The sequence below is a fragment of the Pterocles gutturalis genome, unplaced genomic scaffold (assembly GCF_000699245.1).
Source record: "Pterocles gutturalis isolate BGI_N339 unplaced genomic scaffold, ASM69924v1 scaffold47288, whole genome shotgun sequence".
NCBI lineage: Eukaryota > Metazoa > Chordata > Aves > Pterocliformes > Pteroclidae > Pterocles > Pterocles gutturalis.
Window position 1 is genome coordinate 1 of NW_010127379.1, and position 22328 is coordinate 22328.

General features: G+C 41.7%; 1 protein-coding gene across 1 annotated transcript; it reads left to right on the plus strand.

Moving 5' to 3' along the window:
- Nucleotides 1-252: 252 nt before the first annotated feature.
- Nucleotides 253-20193, plus strand: ADAT1 (adenosine deaminase, tRNA-specific 1). Its single transcript, XM_010079259.1, has 9 exons — nt 253-421; nt 1163-1231; nt 2942-2996; nt 3756-3886; nt 5303-5921; nt 9353-9498; nt 11850-11949; nt 14383-14469; nt 19923-20193. Exons 1-9 carry the CDS (start codon nt 253-255, stop codon nt 20053-20055), a joined length of 1509 nt encoding a protein of 502 aa, XP_010077561.1. The 3' UTR covers nt 20056-20193.
- Nucleotides 20194-22328: the final 2135 nt, after the last annotated feature.

A 22328-nucleotide genomic window follows, 5' to 3' on the forward strand; every position in this document is an offset into this window, starting at 1 on the left:
ACTTGCTGCTGGACTGCAGGCGTTCTGGTGCTGGCTTTTATTCTTGGCGATTTGGAAAATAAGTTTTTTATTTCATGTGATATCTTATAAATAATTGTGAAAGGGGTGATGCAGTTAGCCCTTGGACATTGGCACCTGGCACAGGAAGGCTTCATGCAGAGCAAGGCGGCAGTGCCTGGCGAGACGGGGGCTGTTAGCCGCTGTTGTGATGGGATCCAGAAAAAAAAAGAACCTGCGGTCGCATCAGGAGCCATGTGGTCGGCCAATGAAATTGCTGAGCTGTGTTACCTGCACTATAGGACCAGACTCCCTAAGCAGGGGAAGCCAGATCCAGAGAGGGAGTGGACTTCACTGGCAGCAGTTGTCAAAGTGGAGTCTGCAGCCCAGAGTGAGGTTCTTGCTGGTCCAGGGAATCTATGGGGTAAGAATGGGTTGTGGGTACTGGGGCAGCATGGGGGTAGGGGGAGAGGAGATGGCAATCCTTGATGGTTTTTTTTTGTTTGTTTGTTTGTTTGTTTTTCAAGATACCTTTAGAAGAAACCATACCTCTCCCATTTCTGTCTCCACCCAAATTCTTTTTGATTGTAAAAGCCTTTACAGATTTTGTCTGGACACAGATGGTTATAGTGAAGTGCTCTTCTTCCCAGACTGTAACTAAGAAGATGAAAGCCTGGTTTTGGCTGTTCAGTAGGTGGCAAAAGTCTAGGCAGGACCTGAATTCCTGATGTAAACCCTTGGAAAAGTGCATTCGTCTGCTATTTGAAACAGAGTCCTAGAAAGGTCTCAGTTTACTGGCCTTTCACAGAGTGCATTATTACATTGTGTGTTTGTGTTAGTTCACCATCATCTTCTTTTCCCTTTCTGGCACTTCCATGCTGTCATGTGGATTGTATCTCATCCTTCTTTCTTACATATTTGAGGAATCCTATGCAGTGTCCAGCGTGTTACTTACCGTATCAAGCCTGTCTTTGGCATTCAAAGGGATCCTAGGCTTTTCCTAGCACTGTTGTTTCTGCCCACTATGTTAGTTCTCCAGCTGCTGCTGTTGCCCTTCTAGGGTGTGGCGTGGCCTGCCTCCCTGTACCTTCCCTTCTACAGTGTTCTGACTGTGTGAGACCAATGCTTCCAGTGATAGTTCATTCACTTAATGTTTCTTTTTCAGTAACGAAGGAAGTTGTTGCTATGGGAACTGGAACAAAATGTATTGGCCAAAACAAAATGAGAAAAACTGGTATGTATGATATAAAATCCAAGAACAGACTACGTATGTTGCCTTCTTTCTTGCTGGTGTCATAGACTCGATGAGAATGTCCAAGGCTCAGACTTCTGGATTTGAAGCCAGAAGTGTAAGGCAGAACCTCACCTTATCAAGAAGAGAGGAGCTTAGGCAGCCAGAATGCCTGCCCTGCAGGTGTGCTGCGCTTGCTGCCTTAAACGTGAATAAACTTTTTATATGTGGAAATGTGTAGTTTAGGCTCCGAGTCTGCATACCCGAAGACTTCATATCTAAAAGCAAAACAAAATATAAGCAAAAATAATTGTGCTTCAGTCACCTGTTACAGAGTAGTTTTATTGTCTGATGCAAAAGGTGCCAGTGCTGAGTCAGGGTACAGGTGACACCAGAAAGGTGCTAACAGGCTTCTTCTCCCTTACGGTGTATTCTGTGGCTAGACAGTTCTAAGTGTTTCTACAATAAATGTATGGGATACATGACTTCCCACAGCTACCATTTCTTACCATTTGTTGTACGATTTTCCTCGCTCTGCGTGTCAATTTTTCTTTATTCAGAATGTATCTGTTTCCTCTCCTAGGAGAGGGGAGAAGCCATAGTAATTAATGCTGAAAAGTGACTCAGGAGGGAAGAGTGTGAATATGTAGGTATAAGGCTTTCTACCCTCTTTAGACTTAAGAGGAGAAGCAGAGCAAGACAGGAGAAGTGGTTTTGCATGCATGAGTTTTAGGCTGTTTCGTGTTCTGTATAGTGTCCTTCACATTAAAATGAATTAGCAGAGCAAAAGAAAATAAACTAAATTCTGTATCTTGGATTTTTGTGGATGTTTCTTATGACTTAGCTTAGAAGAGTATTAGTACAGACATTTTTCTGATTTATTTTGGAAATTTTGATTAAACTGTTGTACTGCTTACAATCTAGGTATTAAAAGTCAGAGTAGAAATTTGACTAGAAAACAGTAAAGCTAGTTCCTCTCTCTGATGTTTGTCTTCAGTGCTCTTGAGTTTAGAAAATATTTTCCTCTTATGATAATGTTAATTTCTTTTTAAATTGACTTGGTTGGTAGGTCATGTTAATGGTTATCTGTTAGAGAACTTTTAAACTTCAAACTTTTAGAACTGTTAAAGAGAACTTTTGTCACCTGGCCTTTTATTCCTGAAATAAAAGCTGATCTACAGATCCTGTTCCTTTAGATACCGCAATAGGCAGACACTGCAGGATGTTTGAAGATGAAATGTGTAAACCTGGTAAATATCAGAATTATTTACAAGAAAAGTAATTTATATTGTAGGACGTAGCACAACAAGAAACTTCAACCAAAAGCTTAACAAACAACTTGAAATTTTCTGGATGTTATGCTTAATCTGAGAATATCAATATTTACTATTAGAAACAAACATCAGGAAGGTTTTGAAGGAAGCCAGTGTTTATTCAACTCAAAGGGTTTCGCATATCAGAAGGGTTAAAATCTGGTATTTAAACAAGTCTGTGACTTGCTGCAGAGTGAAGACTTTTATCCTTCATTTGTCTAGGCTTTTGACCTCCTTTTGTAGTGATCGGAAGTGTAAATATCTTGGAATAATCTAGCACCAACGTTAAACCTTTGAATGCTCATAAATCTGGAGAACTCCCATCTGTTGAATTCTGTTTGCTTTGTTCCTGTCCTTTTCAGCAGTGATGCGTATTGTTCTCATTTGGTTGTTGCTTTAGGAGACATTCTGAATGACAGTCATGCTGAAATTGTGGCCAAGAGGAGCTTTCAGAGGTAAGGCATGAAGTTCCCTGCTGTTATTCAGTGCCACTCGAGGCTGGTTGCTGTGATACCAGTGGTTTTGACCTATAGCTGAAACAGATTTTGCAGCTTCAGGGATGAGAATGTAATGAAAGAGACAGTATGACTTCTGTGTAGGCAACACTTTTTTTCCCTTTGTCAGCAGGAGTTTAACCTAATTTTTACACTACAAGGTGGTATTAAGGCCTTTTCACAAAAGATGGTTTCTTTCTCATTCTTGCAGAGCCTCTGTACAAACAAGTGGGATCTGATTTCATGTGATGTCAGTGCTGATCTGATAGCTAGCTGTCAAGGGTGGCCTTTTTGCTGTTTCCCACGTACCAGTTCTATTGTTCACATGGGATCAGCTGGTTCAAGGAATTAAGCCAGGAGAATAGTAATGCTACAGAAAGAAGTACCTTTCTTTTGTTTTGATGCCACTAAACTGGCTCTTGCCGAATCGGATGAATTGCAGTGCTGGTAAAAATACAGAGTGGGAGGAGGGGGCCTCAGATACGCAATTTGAGGAGATAATGCCACTGAATCAAACCCTTTGAGGTCTGTTACTAAGATTCCAAGGATGTGTTTGTGTTTATGGAGTATGTTGGATCCCATCTATCTGTAGAAGCATAACTGATTGGTTCCTCAGACTTCATCATGAAAGAACAGGTGCTAGTAGGCATCTAATTTTTGTTGTTTTCCCATGCATCAAGAATGAAGTAAATGTTTAATGAAAACTTTCTGTTTTAACAGGTATCTTCTCCATCAGATGTGGCTGGCAACTTCCCATCAGCAATGCAGTATCTTTATTCCAGGAATGGAAACTGGGAAATGGAAGCTCAAACCAAATATCATATTTGTTTTCTTCTCCAGTCATACCCCATGTGAGTATGCTGGGTTGAACCAGTTTCATGGCTCCCACTTATGGAATCTTTTCTGCCCGTTGCCTTTCTTCGGTCTCTCTTTGCTATGGAGTGAGAGCGAGGCAGTAACTCATGTTATCAGTATGTGCCCTAAGATATACTTGACTGGTCTTCAACAGACAAATCTGACATTTTATCTGAATGGATGTGATTAATGAGAACTCGGTAAATTCAATATACTGCTCGTTACTAGTGGAATGCTTCATTTTCTCTTTAAACAATAATGGCTACTATTTTCTTTTCCATACACTAACATACTTGTCAGAGGTCCTGTCATATCTCCTGGTTGCTTTGCTTTAAACGCTGTCTCCTTTTGTCAAATTTTTATTAAAAACATTGACATTTACCACAGTTTATTAAAAAAAAAAAACCAAAACAAAGCAACCATGAACAAACAGACCAAACCAAACAAAGAACAGAACGGCGGGGGGAGCAGACAGGACACCACAAAAAACACAGCAAGCTAAAACCAAACTCCCCCCAAACAACCAAAAAAGCCCCACCCACAAAACACCACTGCCCCCAACCCAAAACTTCTTATGGAATGGAATGCAGCTCTGTGTTTTGTCATAGAAAATGTTCCTTGTGTGTTATGCAAACACAGCGCTACGAAGATCTACCCGCAAACCATAGGAATGTGTCTACCAGCTCATCAGACGTTTTGATGTCACCACACTCTCACTAGTGTGTTCTTCAACACTAGTCGGTTACCAGGGCAAAGAAGTCTAAGCACTCTCAAAATACGTGTCATCATACTTCGCATAGTGAATTAGTTGCTTGTACATATTCCTGGTTTTGATGTCACTGCTGGAATATGCTGTGATGGTTTTCTTCATTAACACAATTTGAAAACGGAATTACATCTTCACATTTAATAGCAAGAATAATGTCCTGACTGCCTTTTTTCACATGCCTGTCAGGTTTTGTTTGCTTTGAACTGGGCTTCAAAATTTTGTTTTTGAGCTTGTTTTAGTGATACAGATTAAAATTTCCATCCTTATTTGATAGATTATTTTTTAATGATTCTTTTGAGGTTTGTATCAGACTGGTTTTCCTGTGAATCTTCAGCACTGCTTGTAGTTTGTCATGCCTTTGACACATTTTGCTTTATAATTTTTGTTCTAAATTTTGCCTTTTTGATTATTTCTGAGGTAGAATGCAAAGCTTCAAATTGAACATATATTGGCTCAAATTTCAGCGAAGTCTGATTCATCATTGTACAGGGTAATGTTGTTTGAAAAACGTGTTCTCATACTTAAATTTTCCTGAGTGCAGATCTGCGAAAGCTAGTAGTAGCCATAATATTACTGGTGTGATGTGTTCAAGTCATGAGAGATGTGGTTCTGGACAATTGTGATGTTACTTCTTTTGTTCTAGGTGGAGATGCTTCTATTATTCCCATGAGAGAACCAGAGAACCAGCTTTCTAAGCCAGCAGGTGGAGATGATGCAGCTGGACAGTCATCAGAGTGTGCATCTAACCGTGATCATTTGGGTCCAGAAGATAAAAGGAAATCAGAGAACATGGCAAGTAATCATGTGATCAAGAGAATGAAAACTGATGATGATAGTTGTTTTTCCATAATCACTGAAGACCTGGCTGTTCAGCAAGTATCTGTGAAACAAGAAGACAACACAAATCCACAGAGCTGTGAATGTTCTGCAGAGATGCAAACAGCTAACAAAGAGACTGGTTTAGGGAGACTGAAGGTAGTAGATGTTTATAGAACTGGAGCAAAATGCGTACCTGGAGAGCTGGGTGATGTCCGAATGCCTGGTGTAGGGTATCACTGTGTGGGATTATTACGAGTGAAACCAGGTCGTGGGGACAGAACATGCTCTATGTCCTGCAGTGATAAACTGGCTCGCTGGAATGTGTTAGGGTGTCAAGGAGCTCTTCTGATGCATTTTCTGCAGTATCCAGTGTATCTGTCAGCAGTTGTAGTGGGAAAGTGTCCATATAGCCAAGAAGCTATGCGGAGAGCAGTTATTGAAAGGTGAGTGCTCTGCTTTGGAAATCAGATAGTGTGTATGGAGATAATGAGTTATGGAAGACAACGTGTGTCATGCAGATACCAGGACTTTGTATCAAACTCATTTGCAGAAAATGTGAATTTCTGCAAATTCATGGTTTCAGAAAGTAGTCCTGTGTAGTATAGTGAGAAGGAGTCGACTGCTGATGAATCAGACTTCAAGATTCACAAAATAATTTCCATTGTATTCAAGATCCCCTTGGTTGTCCTTTCATGGAGCAGTGAGAAGCTGTGATCAACCCGAGTTTTTCTAGAAGCCTTCTAGCAGAAAAAGCAGTTGGAAGGATGCAAACTCAGCACACAGAAATTTTTTAGTGTAGTGAAGTTGAACTTTTCTTGCCTTCTTTCTATTTCCTCAAGCAGGGTCAAGAAAAGTGTTAATTTATTCAGTTATCCATACTGCATGAAGTAATCCTGAATATATTTTAAGTTACCTTTTATATAATTGTGTTGCTGAATAAAAGCAGCTTTTATTTCTTACAGGACCATTCCTAAAATTAAATTAAAAAGCTCCCAAATCCATCCATCCTAAAGGCAGTCTGACTGAAATGACTTCAAATGAGTGCCTAGGTAGATTATTGCACTGTGGAAAGGATGTCTTTCTGGTTGTCTTTACAAACCTTTTTATAGCTTAGCCTTAAGTGAACTTAGTTCTTCTGAAGCTTTTGCTGATTTCTAGACCCTGCTTTATGACTTAACTTTGCAGCAAGTAAAAGATGCACTGTTCTGAGCTTGCTTTGAAGGGAATTGTAGTATAAACAGTTTACTTTTTGCTGTCTTCCTAAGCTTGGATCCAAACTTAAAATTTTCCAGGAGGTTAATACTAGGGTTATTGCATATGAATACAAGTCCATCCCATGTAAAATTTCAAAACTGTATTGTCAGTCCGTTCTCAGTAGAGGTTTTTGAAAACTGCTATTCTAAAGTTTTGACTGTATCACGTGCCTTCAGGTGTGCTGCGCAGGCCATGGAAACTGCCTTCTAGACCTAACGCGGAAATTGTCTTGGAGTGGTGAAGTACATTTAGGTTTAGAAAGATGATTGCTGTTAGGCAGCCAGACTAGAAAGTCGTGTCAACGCTTGTTTCTGTTAGTGTTAATTGTAATTTGTTCCTTTTTGAGCAAAACTTCGTACTTCTGGGACACTTCATGCTTTTGGCCAGCTAACATCTCTCATCAGTCTGTTCCGACACTTACATTCACACCCATTTGGGTGTGCAGTGCAAACTCACCTTCTGTTGTCTTCGTGCTTTCTGAGGGACACACTTCAGAATTCTTCCATGAGATTCTGGGCCTTCAGCTTCTGCAGAGGATGAGGTTTGTGGCCCTGCAGCTATCATACTAGGGGTCAGTACTTGGTCCCGTCCCGTTTAACAGCTTCGTTAGTGATCTGGATGGTGGCGCAGAGCGTACCCCCAGCAAGTCTGCTGATGGCTAAAAACTGTGAGGAATGACTGACACGCAGGGGGATTGTGCTGCCATCCAGGGGGACCTCAGCAAGTGGGAGAAAGGCAGGAACCTCACGTAGCTCAACGAGGGGAAGCGCAAAGCCCTGCACCTGAGTGGGGGCAGCCCCATGCACCACTGTGCTGGGGGTTACCCAGGTGCAGAAAAGGACCGGGGGTCCTGCTAGACCCCAAATGGAGAATGAGCCAGCAGTGCCACCAGCAGCAAAGGCGGCTTGCGGTGTCCTGGTCTGCGTTAGGCAAAGCATTGCCAGCAGGCTCAGGGAGGGGATCCTTCCCTGGGGCTGGCAGGGGTGAGGCCACACCTGGAGCACTGTGTCCGGTCCTGGGCTGCCACCGACACCCTGCAGAGAGCCCAACAAAGGGCCACGGAGATGTTCAAGGGCCTGGAGCAGGCAGGACAAGAGGCACTGGGCACAAACGGGAACACAGGGGGTTCCCTCTGAGCACTGGGAAACACTGTTCCCTGTGCGGGGGACGGAGCATTGGCAGAGGTTGCCCAGAGAGGGCCTGGAGTTGCCCCCCCGGGAGATGTTCAGAAGCCGCCTGGACACAGCCCGGGGCAGGTGGCTGCAGGTGGCCCTGCTTGAGCAGGCACCGGAGAGCCTTGGGGGGTCCTGTCCCCCCCCAGCCGTGCTGTGGTTTACTGGGGTGGTTCAGGATGCCCAGCGTGTGCCAGCGTGTACTGGTCAGCTGGAAAAAGACTAAGAGTTGTGCTGGGCTGGAAAGGCAAAGCTCACGTGCATTTCCATGGTGCTAAAAATTTGTTTGCTTCTTTGATCTGAATTACATCCAAGATTTAATTTTTCTCCCTGCTGTGAGTAGAGCTCTGGGAACACAACCTGTCACCTTGGGGCAGTGATTGCGAGAGGGGAGGTGCCCTGCGGCTGGGTGGGGAAAGCCATCTGCTGGGCACTGGCTCCCTCAGTTCCTTGAGCTGATGGAAACTGTCCTTGCAACAAAAGGATAGAAAGTGGATGTTTTCCTTGCTTGGGACGTTGAATCAGTGCAACGAGGAACCTGCGAGCATTAGAATACTGTAAGTGGAACTGGACAGAGGGGAGGGAAGGGAGAGCAAGAAAGAAACCACGGAGCTGAACGACTCCCTTTAAGAGGCAGTTACTAGGCTGGTTCATCTGAAAGGTTTGACTTTGTTCAGTAACCCCTTCTCTTCGTAGCCTTGCATCCTTCTAGAATGGTTGTAAGAAAGGTCATGGCGTATTAATAGGGAGAACTCCAGCCACCTGTCCAGTGGAGCTTACTGGATAATCCTTTCCTCGCTCTAACACATGGGACAAGAATCTGCCCGGCCTCATTAGCCTTGCGTTACAAAGTCAGACTGTTACATTTGACAATATGAACCTCAGCCTTCATTCATTCCTACTCTGTGTAAATATTATGATGATTAAACACATGCGGGTTTTCCTTCCTCATGATCCTAATCCCATTCAGTGTGTAACAGTAATTTAAGGTAACAAAGACAAGATTATACACAGAACTGTAAGTATATTTTGTGTCTTTCTAGTCTTTGATTATAAACCTTTAAGTTCATTGTTAATGTAGTATGATTGACTAAATACTTTCTGATGAATATTTTTCATTGTAATTGCAGAAGTATGTTGCTGCTTTTATACTCTTATCTCCATTGATTACACTAGCTTTTAACAAGACCTTTTTAAAAATCAATTCATTGTAGTTTTTCTAGGATGAATAAGGTCTTAATAACTATGTGGCTTTCTTTTTTTAACAAATACTTTCTTGAAGGGAAAAATGCCCCCAAGCCTCCTTGTCTGTCTTCTATAACTAATGTTCAATTCAGTTTTAATGTAAAAGTAATGTGTTGTAGGTTATAAAGGGAAATTGCACAAAATTGGCTTCTTCGGTAAGACTAGACTTTAAAGTCACTTGCATTTTTCTGTGTTTGCTTTAGGTGTCAGCACATCTCATCTTTACCAGATGGTTTTCTCACTCAGGAGGTTAAGCTGCTGCAATCAGATCTTCGATTTGAACATAGCCGTCAGGCAATTCAGGAAGTTCAAACTAACAGAAAAACAAAACTTGTTCCTTGTAGTGCAGGTGAGTTAACTTGGGCTAGTTGCACTGCAAAAGTCCGAACAGACATTAGGTGGTTTTAGTGGTTTCCTAAAGTGGAACGTCGCTCATTTCCAGTGCTAGAGGCAAAATGTGACTTACATAAAGAAATTAATTTCAGGCCAGAACTTAATAATACTCAGCTCAGCCTCTGTTTCCCTGTAGGGAGTTTTCAGAGTGAATAAACACTTGGTTGATGCCTCTAAGAATTTATAATGTAAACAGAAAATAACAAGCAAAAGCAGAAGTTTTGAGGGCAAGAAGAAACAAAAATACCAAAAGACTTCTTGTTTCAGTTAGTTTTGCATTCTCCTGGGTAATGAACAGAAGGCTTGCCATGCTGAGATACGCTTGTAATTGCTCCAGAAGTCTGTGAACGTTGAAAGAATACAGAGTAGTGTTAGTGTAAAGGTTTTAATTGATGGAGGTATTGGACATGGCATTTTCTGTCATGCTGAGGAATGAATATGCACTTCACGTTGTGATTTAGCAACATGGTCTTATTTGGGGAAAAAAAACCCAATGGAACTGCCACTGTGTGTATGGTTAAGCAGTTTCTTTAAACTTGGGCATGCCTACCTTCTGCTGTTGTACACTTTTCTGGGTTAATTGGAAGTTATTCTATTACAACAGAGCTGGTGGTAAAATAGAATGGAAACCAAGAGTTCCTTAAGGGAACTCAGATTCATTAAATTGTAGTTATTTACAGGTGCCAGGAAGGAAAATATTTTGCTTCTGTGAGATGGAAACAAAATCTATCATTGAAAAATGGTGCCAGTTCACTTGGCAAAAAAGATCTGAAGCCAGCTGTGACTAAATTCCCGTGTATGCCTTTCTTTCTGTACAGTTACTCAGGTAATTCTGTTAAACAAAGATGAATGATGCTTTATCACACTTTTTTGCATATGTGAATTATGCCAGGTTGACTTTTTTCTTGAAGGGTTGAAAATCGGAGTAAACTCTAAACTCAGGGCTGTTACACTGGGTATTGAAATATGCTTTACAGGAACATCTCAGCTGGTATTTGTAAAAAGAAAAATGTGTTCTGTTTAATATTTTGAAGTTTGTGATAAATATGAAGAAAGAATAGAGAACTTTTTTAAAGTGAATTTTTATCTGCTTGTCAGAATTTGATATCCTCTGACTAGGTGGTTTTAGATACTCCACTTATGGAGGGTTTAATACCAGTTGTATGCATTTAATGTTATTTAACATTACACAGGTTTTTAATTTAGTAGAGTGATATAGCATTGTACCTGAATCACAATGCAAGTCCAGTTTACCCTTTGCAGGGTACAGCAGTTGCAGCACAAAGTTGAATCAGAATACGAGTGTGATCAGCATAACCAGTCTCCATAACATGCTTTGTAAGGTGTAGTTTTTGAGCATCTTGAACTGCAAGATGGTATCGTGGAGGAGAGAAGCTGTGAAAATTGTCTTTAGAGTTATTGCACGTGCAACTGTTTTGCTTGTTAGAAACATGCAGAAAAGGGAGAACTTTGGGAACAAAATTTTTTTCAAGGTAGTAGAAGTTAAAGGAACTGTTGCTAGGCTCTGGAGGGACAGATTGGGCATGTCAATGAGTTTTGTTTCCGTTAACATGCTACTGATGCTTTGGTAGTTATTTATAAATGTATAAGGTGTGGCATGCAGAGTTTCAGCATTAAGAAGTTTGCAGTAATAAAGTTACTGGAACAGGGGTAAAGGATAAGGTTGTTGGCACTTGCTGTCTCTTCCAACAAATTATTTTTATTTGACTACTAGCTAGTAACTTTTTTCAAGTAAAGTCTACAGATATTTGATGTATGTCAGTCATCAAGCAGAGAGAGAACTATTTAGAGTATACAGTACACAATAAAATAATAGCAAATTTTCTATATTTCCTAAAATATAGGAAAATACAGAGTGACTGGGGCAAGTAGCTTAGGGGAGTATTTCACAGCCTGGTATGAAAATAAGCTGTCTGACTTGAAAATTTCTTCATGCTCTGTTCAGATGGGATGCACAAAGGAACGTAGAATCCCTCTAAAAAGGGGAGAATTACAAAGCTGGAGGCCAGATATTTAGAGGCATGGATTCTTGAAGGACCGGATTAAGATGAAAGCTCTGTGTGTGTGTGTGTATGTGTGGTGTTTTTTTTTTTTTTTTCCTTTTAATTAAACAGAATGTACCTGCTCTTCTTAGGTCCTGGATTCCTGTCCCTAGAGACCCATGGTCCTCTTTCTAGTTTATTTTTTGGAAGCAGCATGGCATCATGTGAATAACTGGAGTGAAAGGAACTGTTAGGTTCTGCTTTTGTGATGGGAGCATCTCCCTTGTTCATTATTCTTCTACAGCTATCAGTTGGAGTGCAGTCCCTGAGCAGCCTCTGGATGTCACCTCTGATGGCTTCCGGCAAGGGACAACAAAGAAGAGGATTGGGAGCCATCACAGCAGGTGTGAGAATGTTGTGATCTCTGGATACATACATACATCTTACTTGTTAGCATACATGCCATAGACACATGCCTCTGTTAGCTCATGTGATGTGTGGTGCATTGTCAGTCCAGAAAGACATGTAGGGAGTGGGGAAAAAGGGAAAGGCAGGGAGTGGGGGACAGGGAAGAGTCACTCCATAAGGGGGAGAAGGGGAGTTGTAATGACAGAAGTTGAATGAGGGTTAACAATTTCATCCTGTTTCTTCTTTGTCACTGTTGATTAAGAGAGCCTTGAAGATAATGGTAGTGGGGGACTGTGATAAATTTTTATTAAAAGTTTATTTATTGGTGAAGTTAGCAGAATTTTTGCTTTGTATCTTTTGGGTTGATGTCTGTGAAGAAAATGTGTGTACGTTGCAGGTCCTCTTTTTACAGTTTTATTTTCTGTAAGAGTCAGGCCAGCTGACCTGGATGTATGATTGTTAAAAGTGTTGCTTTGAGATGTGACTTTCTGCCTTAAAGTTTGAAAATCTTGCAGCAGATTCTTAACACAAAACACATCATCTTTCCAGTTGTCATCTGGATGCTGTGCTCTTTAAGAAACGTCATAGTCTTCTGTCAGCTACTAAAATTTAAAGAGACAGTTACCTATGTAACTTGTGGTTGAGAAGATTTATTTGTAAATATCTGCAGACAAATGTCTTTTCCTCTCTACAGTTTCCTCAGTTCAGGAGAGGTGACCATCAGTGGTCTGTGGAAGTTCAGCTTGTGGGTTGGGGTCATGTTTGGGTTGTTGGCTGCTTATGCTGCCAGTTTATCAGTGGTCATATTGTTCATTTTCCCCATGCTTTCTGGGAGAAAGAAGATGATCCTGACAGTAGTGAATAAAATGATAAATAGAGCTTAGGCAGTCCTTGTGGAGAATTCATTCACATGCCTGTGGTTTGCACATTCTGAGCTTCCTGAAGTTGGGCCTGACTTGACTGAAGTTTATCCTGGTATATCCGAGTGCTTCCGAATTGCCCCTTAGAAGAAGGAGGACCAGGAACTCTGTGGTTTGTGGCCAGTGTTGGTGTCGAGTATTGTTAGCACAGGTGACCCTGGTGACTGTGTTGTCTTTTGAGACATGCTTTACGTGCACTGTGGAGTATGAGTTTTTGATACGTGGTGTGTCGTGTATTCCAGAAGATGTGTGAAAGATCAAACCAACCAACCAACCTGTTTTCCTCAATAGGCTTAAATTTGTTACGTAGCATTTGTGTATCAACTCTAAAACTTCAGAGCCATCTGCTAGCTGCCAGTTTGCACAGAACTGTAGTAACTTAATTCTTGTTGAGAGGTCCTTCTCCCTTTTTCACATCTGCTCGAAATTCACTGGAACATTCAAAGGACATTAGAGAGGGCTACCAGACTGTGATTGCAAAGGACTGGTTTCCTTAGGGAAATCAGGATTAACAGCAACGTCAAGGAATAAGCAAAATGTTTACACTTCTGTGATAAATGTTCACAAGAGGAACTTGCGTGTGAAGATAAGGAATTTATAAGCCTTACTGGCGAGGGGTGTAATAATAAACAAGACTTGTATTTCTGTGCTGTTTTTCTTCCCTCAAGGAACCTCAGGGTGATCGGTGGGGGAGGTGTTTGGGGCTTTTCCCCCCTCAGTATGCTAGATAACACTAAATAGGAAGGAAGGTAAAGCTGACTGGCTAAAAGGAACTTGTAGTAGGTGTCTGGCATGTGCTTTTGTTAATGCTTAATTAACTAAACCACCAAAACCCACAATATGAACCTTTGACAGGTTAACATGAGATGAAATTAAAACTGGCAGAGATGCATATGTTATCTTCAAAAGGCCTTTCCAAATTTGACCCACTGTATTTTCTGATGAGCCTCTCTGTATGTAGCTGCCCTGCAGCTGTTGCTGAATGTGTCCTGTCACCATTGCGATAAGGACAGCATTGCTTCAGGTATTTCTGCTGGTTCTTTTATTTGTTCTGAAAAATACAGAGTTTGCCAGTTTGAACAAGCCTTTGGAGTGCTTCTGTGCTTGTTGGATCAGTTCTGGGACTAGTCCTTCTGGCTTAACCTTGCTGCAGTTGCGAGCTGGTGGCGGTGCAGTCCCCCATAGGTAACAGTGCGGGAATATTAAATGTTCTCTCTGCAAACTAACTGACAAGAGTGCTGTCTGGGACAAGGGGCGCAACGCAGTTCTTTGTCAATATAACATTTAAAATGAAGGGAAAAGGCAGGTGGGCAGCTTGGATGGGGTAGGAAAAGTTAAATTGTGGAGAACTTTTTACATTTTTTGAGAAGTGAACATAATGTTTTTTATTAAAAATGTTCAGCTACATGTACTACTTGTGAGCTGTAAGAGGAAGTGCATTTCTCTTCTTCCCCATCAGAATTTCTGATTTCTTGGTGTTTGTGTTTTTTTGGTTTTTTTTTTCATCAGATCCAAGATCTGTAAGGTGGAACTCTTCCATACATTCCGAAAGCTGGTGACAAGTATTTCACAAGAGGATCTACCAGATACTCTCCGGTAAAGACATGATGATGGTACCAGAATCTGCTCGTGAATCTCACTTTAGATAAGTTTATTGGTAAAAATTGATACTTGAAAAATATGGTATGTGCCTAATAGGTTAGGAAGACTCTCTTTTTGGTCTTTTAAATCACCTCCTTGGAGAAATAGCTATTGCCTCTCATGTATTAATGACAGCAGAAATTGCAGGTGGTTTGTTGTTTGGAGTTCAGGTAAGAATGTGGGGCTGCTGATGTCTTCTGAAGGCTTACTTCTTTTCAAAAGGGTAAACTTGCTGATCAGCACTGCTGCCTTCTCCTATTGCACTGGATCTGGTGTCTCATGGACACCTCCTGTAAGCCTCTTCAACTTGCTGTCTTGACAGAAAACTCTACATTTTGGGTTTTTTCCTGAGTTAAAGTGGTCTTGTCTGAAAGTGGCAGTAGGAGTGTGTTGTAACTATTTTAAAATTCTTGATGTCAGCATCAGTCATGCTATTGCTGAAACAGTTTCAACTAATTCTGTAAGTAGAGATACTCCTTCTCAATTTGGTTTTAAATATAAAAAAATATATAAAATATAAAATTATTAGCTTCTTTTGGGTGGGAGTTTGTCCTCACTTGTTTAGCCATCATAATTTCCTCAGACTAGCGCGTGAGCTGGTGCACTGGGTGACTGCCTCATTGTGCTGATCACGTGCTGTTTACATAAAGTCGCTTCACCTCAGGGCTTTTGTAGACTCCAGTGGCTTTGTAATTTCCTTTGACTTTTTTGTCCTCTACTGTTTCGCTGTTTGGGCTTCTGACAAAGTCCATCTGATTTGCAGATGTGGCATCATTTTTAGGCTGCACAAACTCTATTTATACAGTAGAGGTGCTGGTTCACCAGCCAGCTTGTCCAGTTGCTTTCCTTTTGAAGTCTTTGTTTTTCCTACTGTTCACTTAAAAAGCAAAATAAAAAGTGTCTTTGTATTGCTGTTTCCTTCTTCTTCCCTTTCCCTTTCTACACAATATTCTGATGTGTTTTCTTCCTTTCTCTTCCTTTCATTCTTGTAGTCTGATTTTGAGTGGACTTTGGATAAGAAATCCCACAGTCTCAAACTGTTTCCTCTAAATTCGTGTGTATTTAAATATTACCTGGTTTGGTATTTTCTTCACATTCAAATGTATCTCATAATCTCCTCCCATGCATGGTTGGCCCTAGTGCTACGCTGTCACCCAGTTTCCTTTTCCCACTTTGTCCCTAAGTACGTGCCCTGCCTCTTCTAGACCACCTTTGGTCTCTTGCCTCCCATCTCTTCTGCTCCATCAAGGGAATTGCATTCTGTAGTCCTTCCCCGTTTGCTGAACAGCTTGTCTTGGTAGTTGTAGGTGAAGAATGGTAATATGGCAAAGGAGGTTTTTTGCATTGTTGTTTGCATTTTCCTTTCTGGTAGAAAAAAACACGCCTTGTTCATCACCTGAGGAAGTGAAAGCCTCCTTTTGTCACCCAGGGGCATCCCCCACACAGACCAGGCGCTGCTGTTTGCAGAAGGTGCGGCTGGCTGTGCAACCCTTTGTCTGAATCTGGGGAGCGTTTGTAACATAAACGGCTCTTGCTGGCCTTGTTAAACGGATGACTCATCCTCTTTTCTCATAAACTGCAGTCAGGAGCCCTTGCAGTTAGGATGGTGCTTTCTTCCTCCTTCCGCTCAGTCTGCAGCGTGGTGGATTCCCATTCTCGACACCTCATTGGAGGGGGGGGCTGTTGTACGGAGGAGTGCAAGGACTTTCAGATGGCTTAAAGATTTAAATATCTAAAGTATAGAACCTTTGCTTGGTCTCCATGTTTAAGATTTTTTTGCCAGTGTTCATTTGTGAAAAACAAAAGGATTCCACCAGGTGACCGCTAAATATTTCCTGCTGCGAGGATGACTGTAAGGACATGTCAGCCTCATGAAAGTAATGGTCATGGGAGGGATGCAGGTTCACTGTTACTGCTGCTCTCCAATTAAAAACAAACAAACCAACCAAAACAAAAGGCATTTGGCAAGAATTTTATTGCAATTTTCTAGTTCCTTTTCAATTTTCTTTTTAAAGTTCATATGTTAAACAGTTCCTGTGATGGTCCTACTACTGCATAGAGGCCTGCAGGACAGTTAGGTCCTTGATCTAACTAAGAAAATAGTTTCTACACTGTAGGTCACAGATGCTTTTTAGGTCTTTGCCAGATAGAAGAGCCTATTATTAAGTAGTGTTTTCTGCCCCATGAAAATACTTACCCATCATAATTATCTCAAGACTTGATTTTTTTTTTTAATTACTATATTGAGCTGCCACATCTTTTCCTTTTTTTCCACATCTCAGATGACACTGGGAAAAGCCACAAATCTATTTTTTCAATAATGTTTTGAAAATCTGGTCTCCCAAGCTAGAAACAGCAATGCAGTGACAGTCTTCCAAATGCCACAAAACCTTGCATTACTGTTAAAACTTCTTGTGTTTGACACTCACTGAGTTAGCTCACTCTGTGACTTTGCTCTGTATCTTCTCAACAATTGGTGGCAATTACAAAGTTTGCCTGCAATGACTGCATTTCATCTGAAGCATTGAAGAAGACATTCATAGAATCAGGCCAAGTGTGTTTCCTGGCCCCCTATCGTTATGGATTCACAACAGATTTTAATATATTGGAGCTCTGTGAGCTTTTGCCTTCTTAGGTGCAATTCATTAATTTTTGTATAAAAGTAACGTTTTGGTTGATGCCTTGTGCTTATGTCAGTGTTTTTCATGTGCAGTATGTCTGTAACCTCAGAATGCCATTATGGGTTGAATGTAAATGTTTGAAATGGACTGTGGGGTTAAAGGTAGGGTTTGTTGCTGAGAAGAAAGTATTGCAGCAGTGTATTGCTTTTCTTTGCAGGCTGCCTTGCTGTGAGCCCGTTTCTGTGCAGCTTGGCACGTGGCTGAACACAGGAATGTTTTCATGCATAATGGTGATCTGTGTAAGGATTTTTCCAAGAGCGGGATACCTTTCAGAATGAAACCTGTGGATCACCTCTCGCGTCTCTGGCACGCAGCCATTGGAATCACTCTGTCTCTCTTGCACAGTAGCATAGGGGCAAGATTGAAATAGTAAAGGGAAACGTAGAAGGAATGTAGTCAGGCAGAGCTGGATAGGCTGGAGATCGTAAGATTGTACTGAGCTTTACCTGGGGCAGCAGACTAGTCTTCACTTCTGCCAAAAAAAAAGTCACAGGTTCTTCATTACTAACACTCGGAGCCTTAGTAGCCCAACCAAAGTTGAGATACAGTAAAATAGTGTGTTTTAGGCAGATGTAATGTACTTTGAATTTGAAAGCATTTTTCCTGTATATATGTTGAAAATTTCTTAGAAGCTTAATGCAGAAGTTGAGCACGGATTAAATAAATCTGTCTGATTTTGGCAGCTCTTTGAGGAAGCTGTTGGTATGTAGCTTTCTGTTGTATCCACTCTTAAATGCTGTAGTGATGTTGTCTGCTTGGAGAATGAGATCCCAAGAGGCTGCGGTCACACGTGCTTTTGCAGCTGCTGCGGTGGGGTGAAAATACCCAGCTGCTCCTTACTGTCTGTCTTCTCTTGTGCTAGCTGTGTTCTCCTTTACTGTCTGCTGTAACAGTTTCCGAACAAAGATCTGTTGGAATAATCTAGGTTAGAAAAGACCTGTGTGTGCTTTGGCTAAATTTAATCAGACTGCCGGATATGAGGTGAAGAGCCATTGATTTGCTGGCCTGTCAGGAAAAGGAGCAACATTTATCAAGGAAGAAATGACGAACAGCTAGGCATTGGAGTCTTTCTCTTGGCTTAGTGGCAGCTGGAGTATGTCTGTCTATCTCTATCTATCTGTCTGTATCTGGATCTATATCTGTATGTGTAAACACAGCAAATGCAAGGAAAACAGCTGTTTAATTTATAGTGAAGAAGGGCAGGGTCGAAGTCTTAAACAAATGTCAGATGTACTGTAAAGTGCAAGCAGCATGCTAGATCGGAGTTTCTTACCAAAGAATGATTTGGTCGTTATCCTCGAGTGTAAGCCTGCATATTGCTCCCCAGAGGATGGTTTTGAGGTGGAGGAGAAGGTGCAGGTGGTTTGTGTCGTGTCTGAGGTACGTGTTGGAGTACCTGGGAGAGGAACAGCTTGCCTATGAGGGGAATTTGGAGCTGGTCGTGGTGGGTTGCCCTTGGCCCTTCTTGGACCTGTGGTGTTTCCTGCACGCTGCTTATGCAGACAGTTGCTGGTCTTCTGCCTGTTCAGTGACGCTCCTAAACTGCAATCCACCACCGATAATGGGGTCCTGTGACTGTTCCGCTGGCCAGGTGGAGGGGGGTTGCGGTGGGCCCTTCCATGGAACTTCCCAGAGCAGCTCAGAGGTTAGTTTCACAGAGTTTGATTACTGAGAAAGAGGTGAGGAAAGCACAATAGCTTAGCTGTGACAAAAGCGTGGGCAGGTTTGTAAGAGAGTGTTCAGCAATGGCGTAGACAGGTTCTCCACTCTTGCACTGTCTGAACCTCAGGCAATATTGCCTCTGACCACGAAAGCCTGTCCTAGAAGTTAGTCCAGTGATTCTCAGACTTTCTACATTAGGGTTCCTGTAGTAGTTTGTCTCTTCCTCTTTCTTGATGAAGGTCATATTGCCTATGATTGCCCCTTCATATTGGGTCAAATGTATAAACGTTACGTGCCATATGTGGCTGACAGACTGTCTGGCAAAGGGATATGAAAGAGGATGGGAAAGGAATGCAAGGAAAGGAAGAAAGTCTTGATTAAATTGTCTTAGAGGCACTTGTGTTCAGATACTCTAGACCTGAATTTCCCTATGTTGAGAATCAATGGTATAATACACTCAGCAGAGAGACCAATGGTTCTGCTCAGACTGTGGGCAGCAGGTGCTACATGAGAAAGGGGAACAGAGGCACCAAAACTGCTTTTTGCTCTAGGGAGAAGATAAAAAAAATATTTTTCCTCCTTTGTCTCACTCTTCCCCATTATTTTGTGTTGGAAAAGAAAAACTGTCCTGTTCATCCTTGTTCCCTTCCTGCGAGCAATCGTATTCATTCTTCCAACAAAAAAAAGCTCCTTCCACTCACTTCAAAGCATCTGTCTCCAGCCGCCTTTTCTGCTTTGCTTCAATGTTTTTTGCTATCATGGAAGTTTTCTGTAACCTATTGCCACACAGTCAAATACTGACATTTCTGTTGCTGGAGAGTGTGCATGGAGCATGGTAGAGCAGTTGTTTTGCTTCCTTTTGTGAGGCTGCTGACAATGTCTAGATACACTAGCTGCAGGGCCTGGTTCTCTCCAAGCCTCCCTAGGAGCACAAGAGAATTTCCCTTGGCATGAAAGACCTCACAGGGCATCATCATGTTCTGAGATGTTTGATTGCATTTTTCGTTTTGTGATGTTACATCCAGTAGGATAATATAAATGTTTTTGTTGTGCGTTTTCTGTCAGGATGAAGACTCTAGAAACCTACTGGGACTACAAGGAAGCTGCATTAAATTATCAAGAAGCCTGGAAAGTGCTGCGTAGCCAAGCCCTGCTGGGCTGGGTCAAGAATGCCAAGGAATACCTGCACTTCACATGAGAACACACCCAGCTCCATACATCCAGCAATAAGCTGTGGCGCGCAGCAGATACCACTGCAGTTCAAGGGCCCGGAAAATATGTCCTCTAGTTCATGTGCTGTAAGGAGACAGGAGTGAAAAGGAAAGCAATTTAGAGAAGGCTTTATTTTGGTTGAGTTGAAGCACCCTTTTCATTGAAATATAGAAAAGGATTATTGCAGACTTTAAAAGTTCTGAGCTGCATGAAACAATATACCTCCAAAAAGAAACGAAGCAGCGATGTCCTCTGTTATCTGAGGGTATGATTCGTGAGCCATAGTCTACTGTAATTGAAGTAATGTTGACTAAAATCGAAGCAGTGCTATGGAAGAAAGGCTGTCATTGTAAAATCTTAGTGCTGCTTTTTACTTCCACTCTTCATAATATTATGGTTGGTTTTGTGTTGCTGGGACAACCCTAATGTACAGTAAGTAATATTTTTATAACTCTTGGCTCTGCGTGTCTGGTGCCTGGAAGAGTTTTCAGTGTCCCCCAGACCCATTGCTTCTAACTGGATATACTAGTTCTGTTAAAGGGTCTTTTTTCTGGAAGTCCTTCATATAAGCTTCTAATACTAAGTACAGCCAAAGCAGAAGCAAAAGAGTGCTGAGGAGAAGGCTGTGTCAAATAATACCACTTACATCCCGTGCATCTCTCTTAATTTCAGGACGTTGCCAGGTACCCCTTGAACTGCTTTGCTTCTGTGGGCAGGAAAGAATCTTCCTGGATTCCCTGGTTCAAACCTGTCAATCCTGTGTAATTCTAGGCAAACATTTACCTACTTTTCACCGTTTCAAGCACTGACTATCCTCCTGCCCCGCTGTGATTCGTGGTTAATGAGAAGCAGGGATGCCTTAGTCGGTTATGTCATTGTTTCCTGGCAAGTGTTCATTAATAGCCTGGCAAAGGTGGAGATGCTTTGAGAGGGACTGGATGTAGTCTCTGGCAGTCCTTTCCTTTATGCTTTATTACCACATAACATCTGCATGGCAAAACAGTCAACATCGTGAGCTGGGGGAGAGCAGCGGGTAGTCCTTAAACTTCCTGTCCCAGTTATTGCTTTCTGTGAGCAACTTCAGGACTATGTAACTGCTACTGAGCACACTCCTCGTTTGTACTTTTTCTGTTGTAAACTCCAATTCATAAAATATTTGCACAAGGCAATGGCAAGATGAAAGAAGTAGATAATTTAGAACTTAAGAATTCTTTAGTGATTTGAGTTTTCTGTTCTGTGGTATCTTACTGTAGTTTTGGATTTGAAAAATGGGCACAGCAGCTCTCCAAACAGCCTTTGCAGTCAACCTGCTGAGCTGCCTACAGGACTGAGCAGTGCATACCACACTACAGTCTGAGAACTGATTACAGGAAATCCTTTTACTTCACACTTGGGTTGGCTTGTCAAATTAGAATAGTTCTCTCTTTCCTCTTGAAGAAATAACAAAGAACTTGATTTCTGTGTGTATAAGCCTATCCTTGCAAATCCAGTGCTAACATGCAGAAAGACTAGTTATATTGGTGAGGGGGGAGTCGTTGTACGTGTTTGTAGAGGGCAGGGTATTGTGGAGAACAATAACTTGCATTAGTCATCAGAGGATGACAAATGGCCAGAAGCCATTGCAGATGGGCTACAGGGTGAAGGGCTGAAGAGAAATGGTAGCAGTTACTGTGATGGAGCAAATATTCCAAGGGCAGAGTCCTGTCACGTACCTAGGAGATAACTGGTTCCTGAAATTGACCTTTGTCCGTCACTGAAATCTTGCAGAAACTATACCTTAACATACCTAGTTTCCCTTTGTTGATCAACAAGGTCTGTGGTGAACCTGCTGACCAGACTGGAATGTTCCCATTTCCTATCCAGCTGCAATATTGAAATGTGGTTACATAAGGCTAGTTGTTCTGTAATCTTGCCATCAGACTAGTTTTCAGATGAGCAGTTATATGATGTAACTTCTTTTAACTCTCCTAAAAGTTGTTCCTGGTAAGATTTTCCTGGACATTTGTAAAATACTTGTGAACTGTAGACTGTGGCTTTCTGCTACTTGTCAGGTTTAAAAGTAGTTTTAGACTTGCTGAATACCGATACTAACCTGACCTTTTGGATGGAGATGAGGACATACTTAAGCCTACAGTGAGTCAATGAACGTGCGAAAAGAGGGAAGGAGTTAAAGCACCATTTAAAAGGCTGAGGACTAAGCTTGCAGGATCTTATACTCGCTCAACTGGATGGCATTTCACAGAATCACAGAATGTTAGA

Bases quoted from the DNA above. Each gene is read 5' to 3' on its own strand.
- ADAT1 (XM_010079259.1), top strand. From the start codon at position 253: ATGTGGTCGGCCAATGAAATTGCTGAGCTGTGTTACCTGCACTATAGG. The intron at 422-1,162 runs GTAAGAATGGGT...TTTCTTTTTCAG, and splicing joins TGGTCCAGGGAATCTATGGG to TAACGAAGGAAGTTGTTGCT. The intron at 5,922-9,352 runs GTGAGTGCTCTG...TGTTTGCTTTAG, and splicing joins CGGAGAGCAGTTATTGAAAG to GTGTCAGCACATCTCATCTT.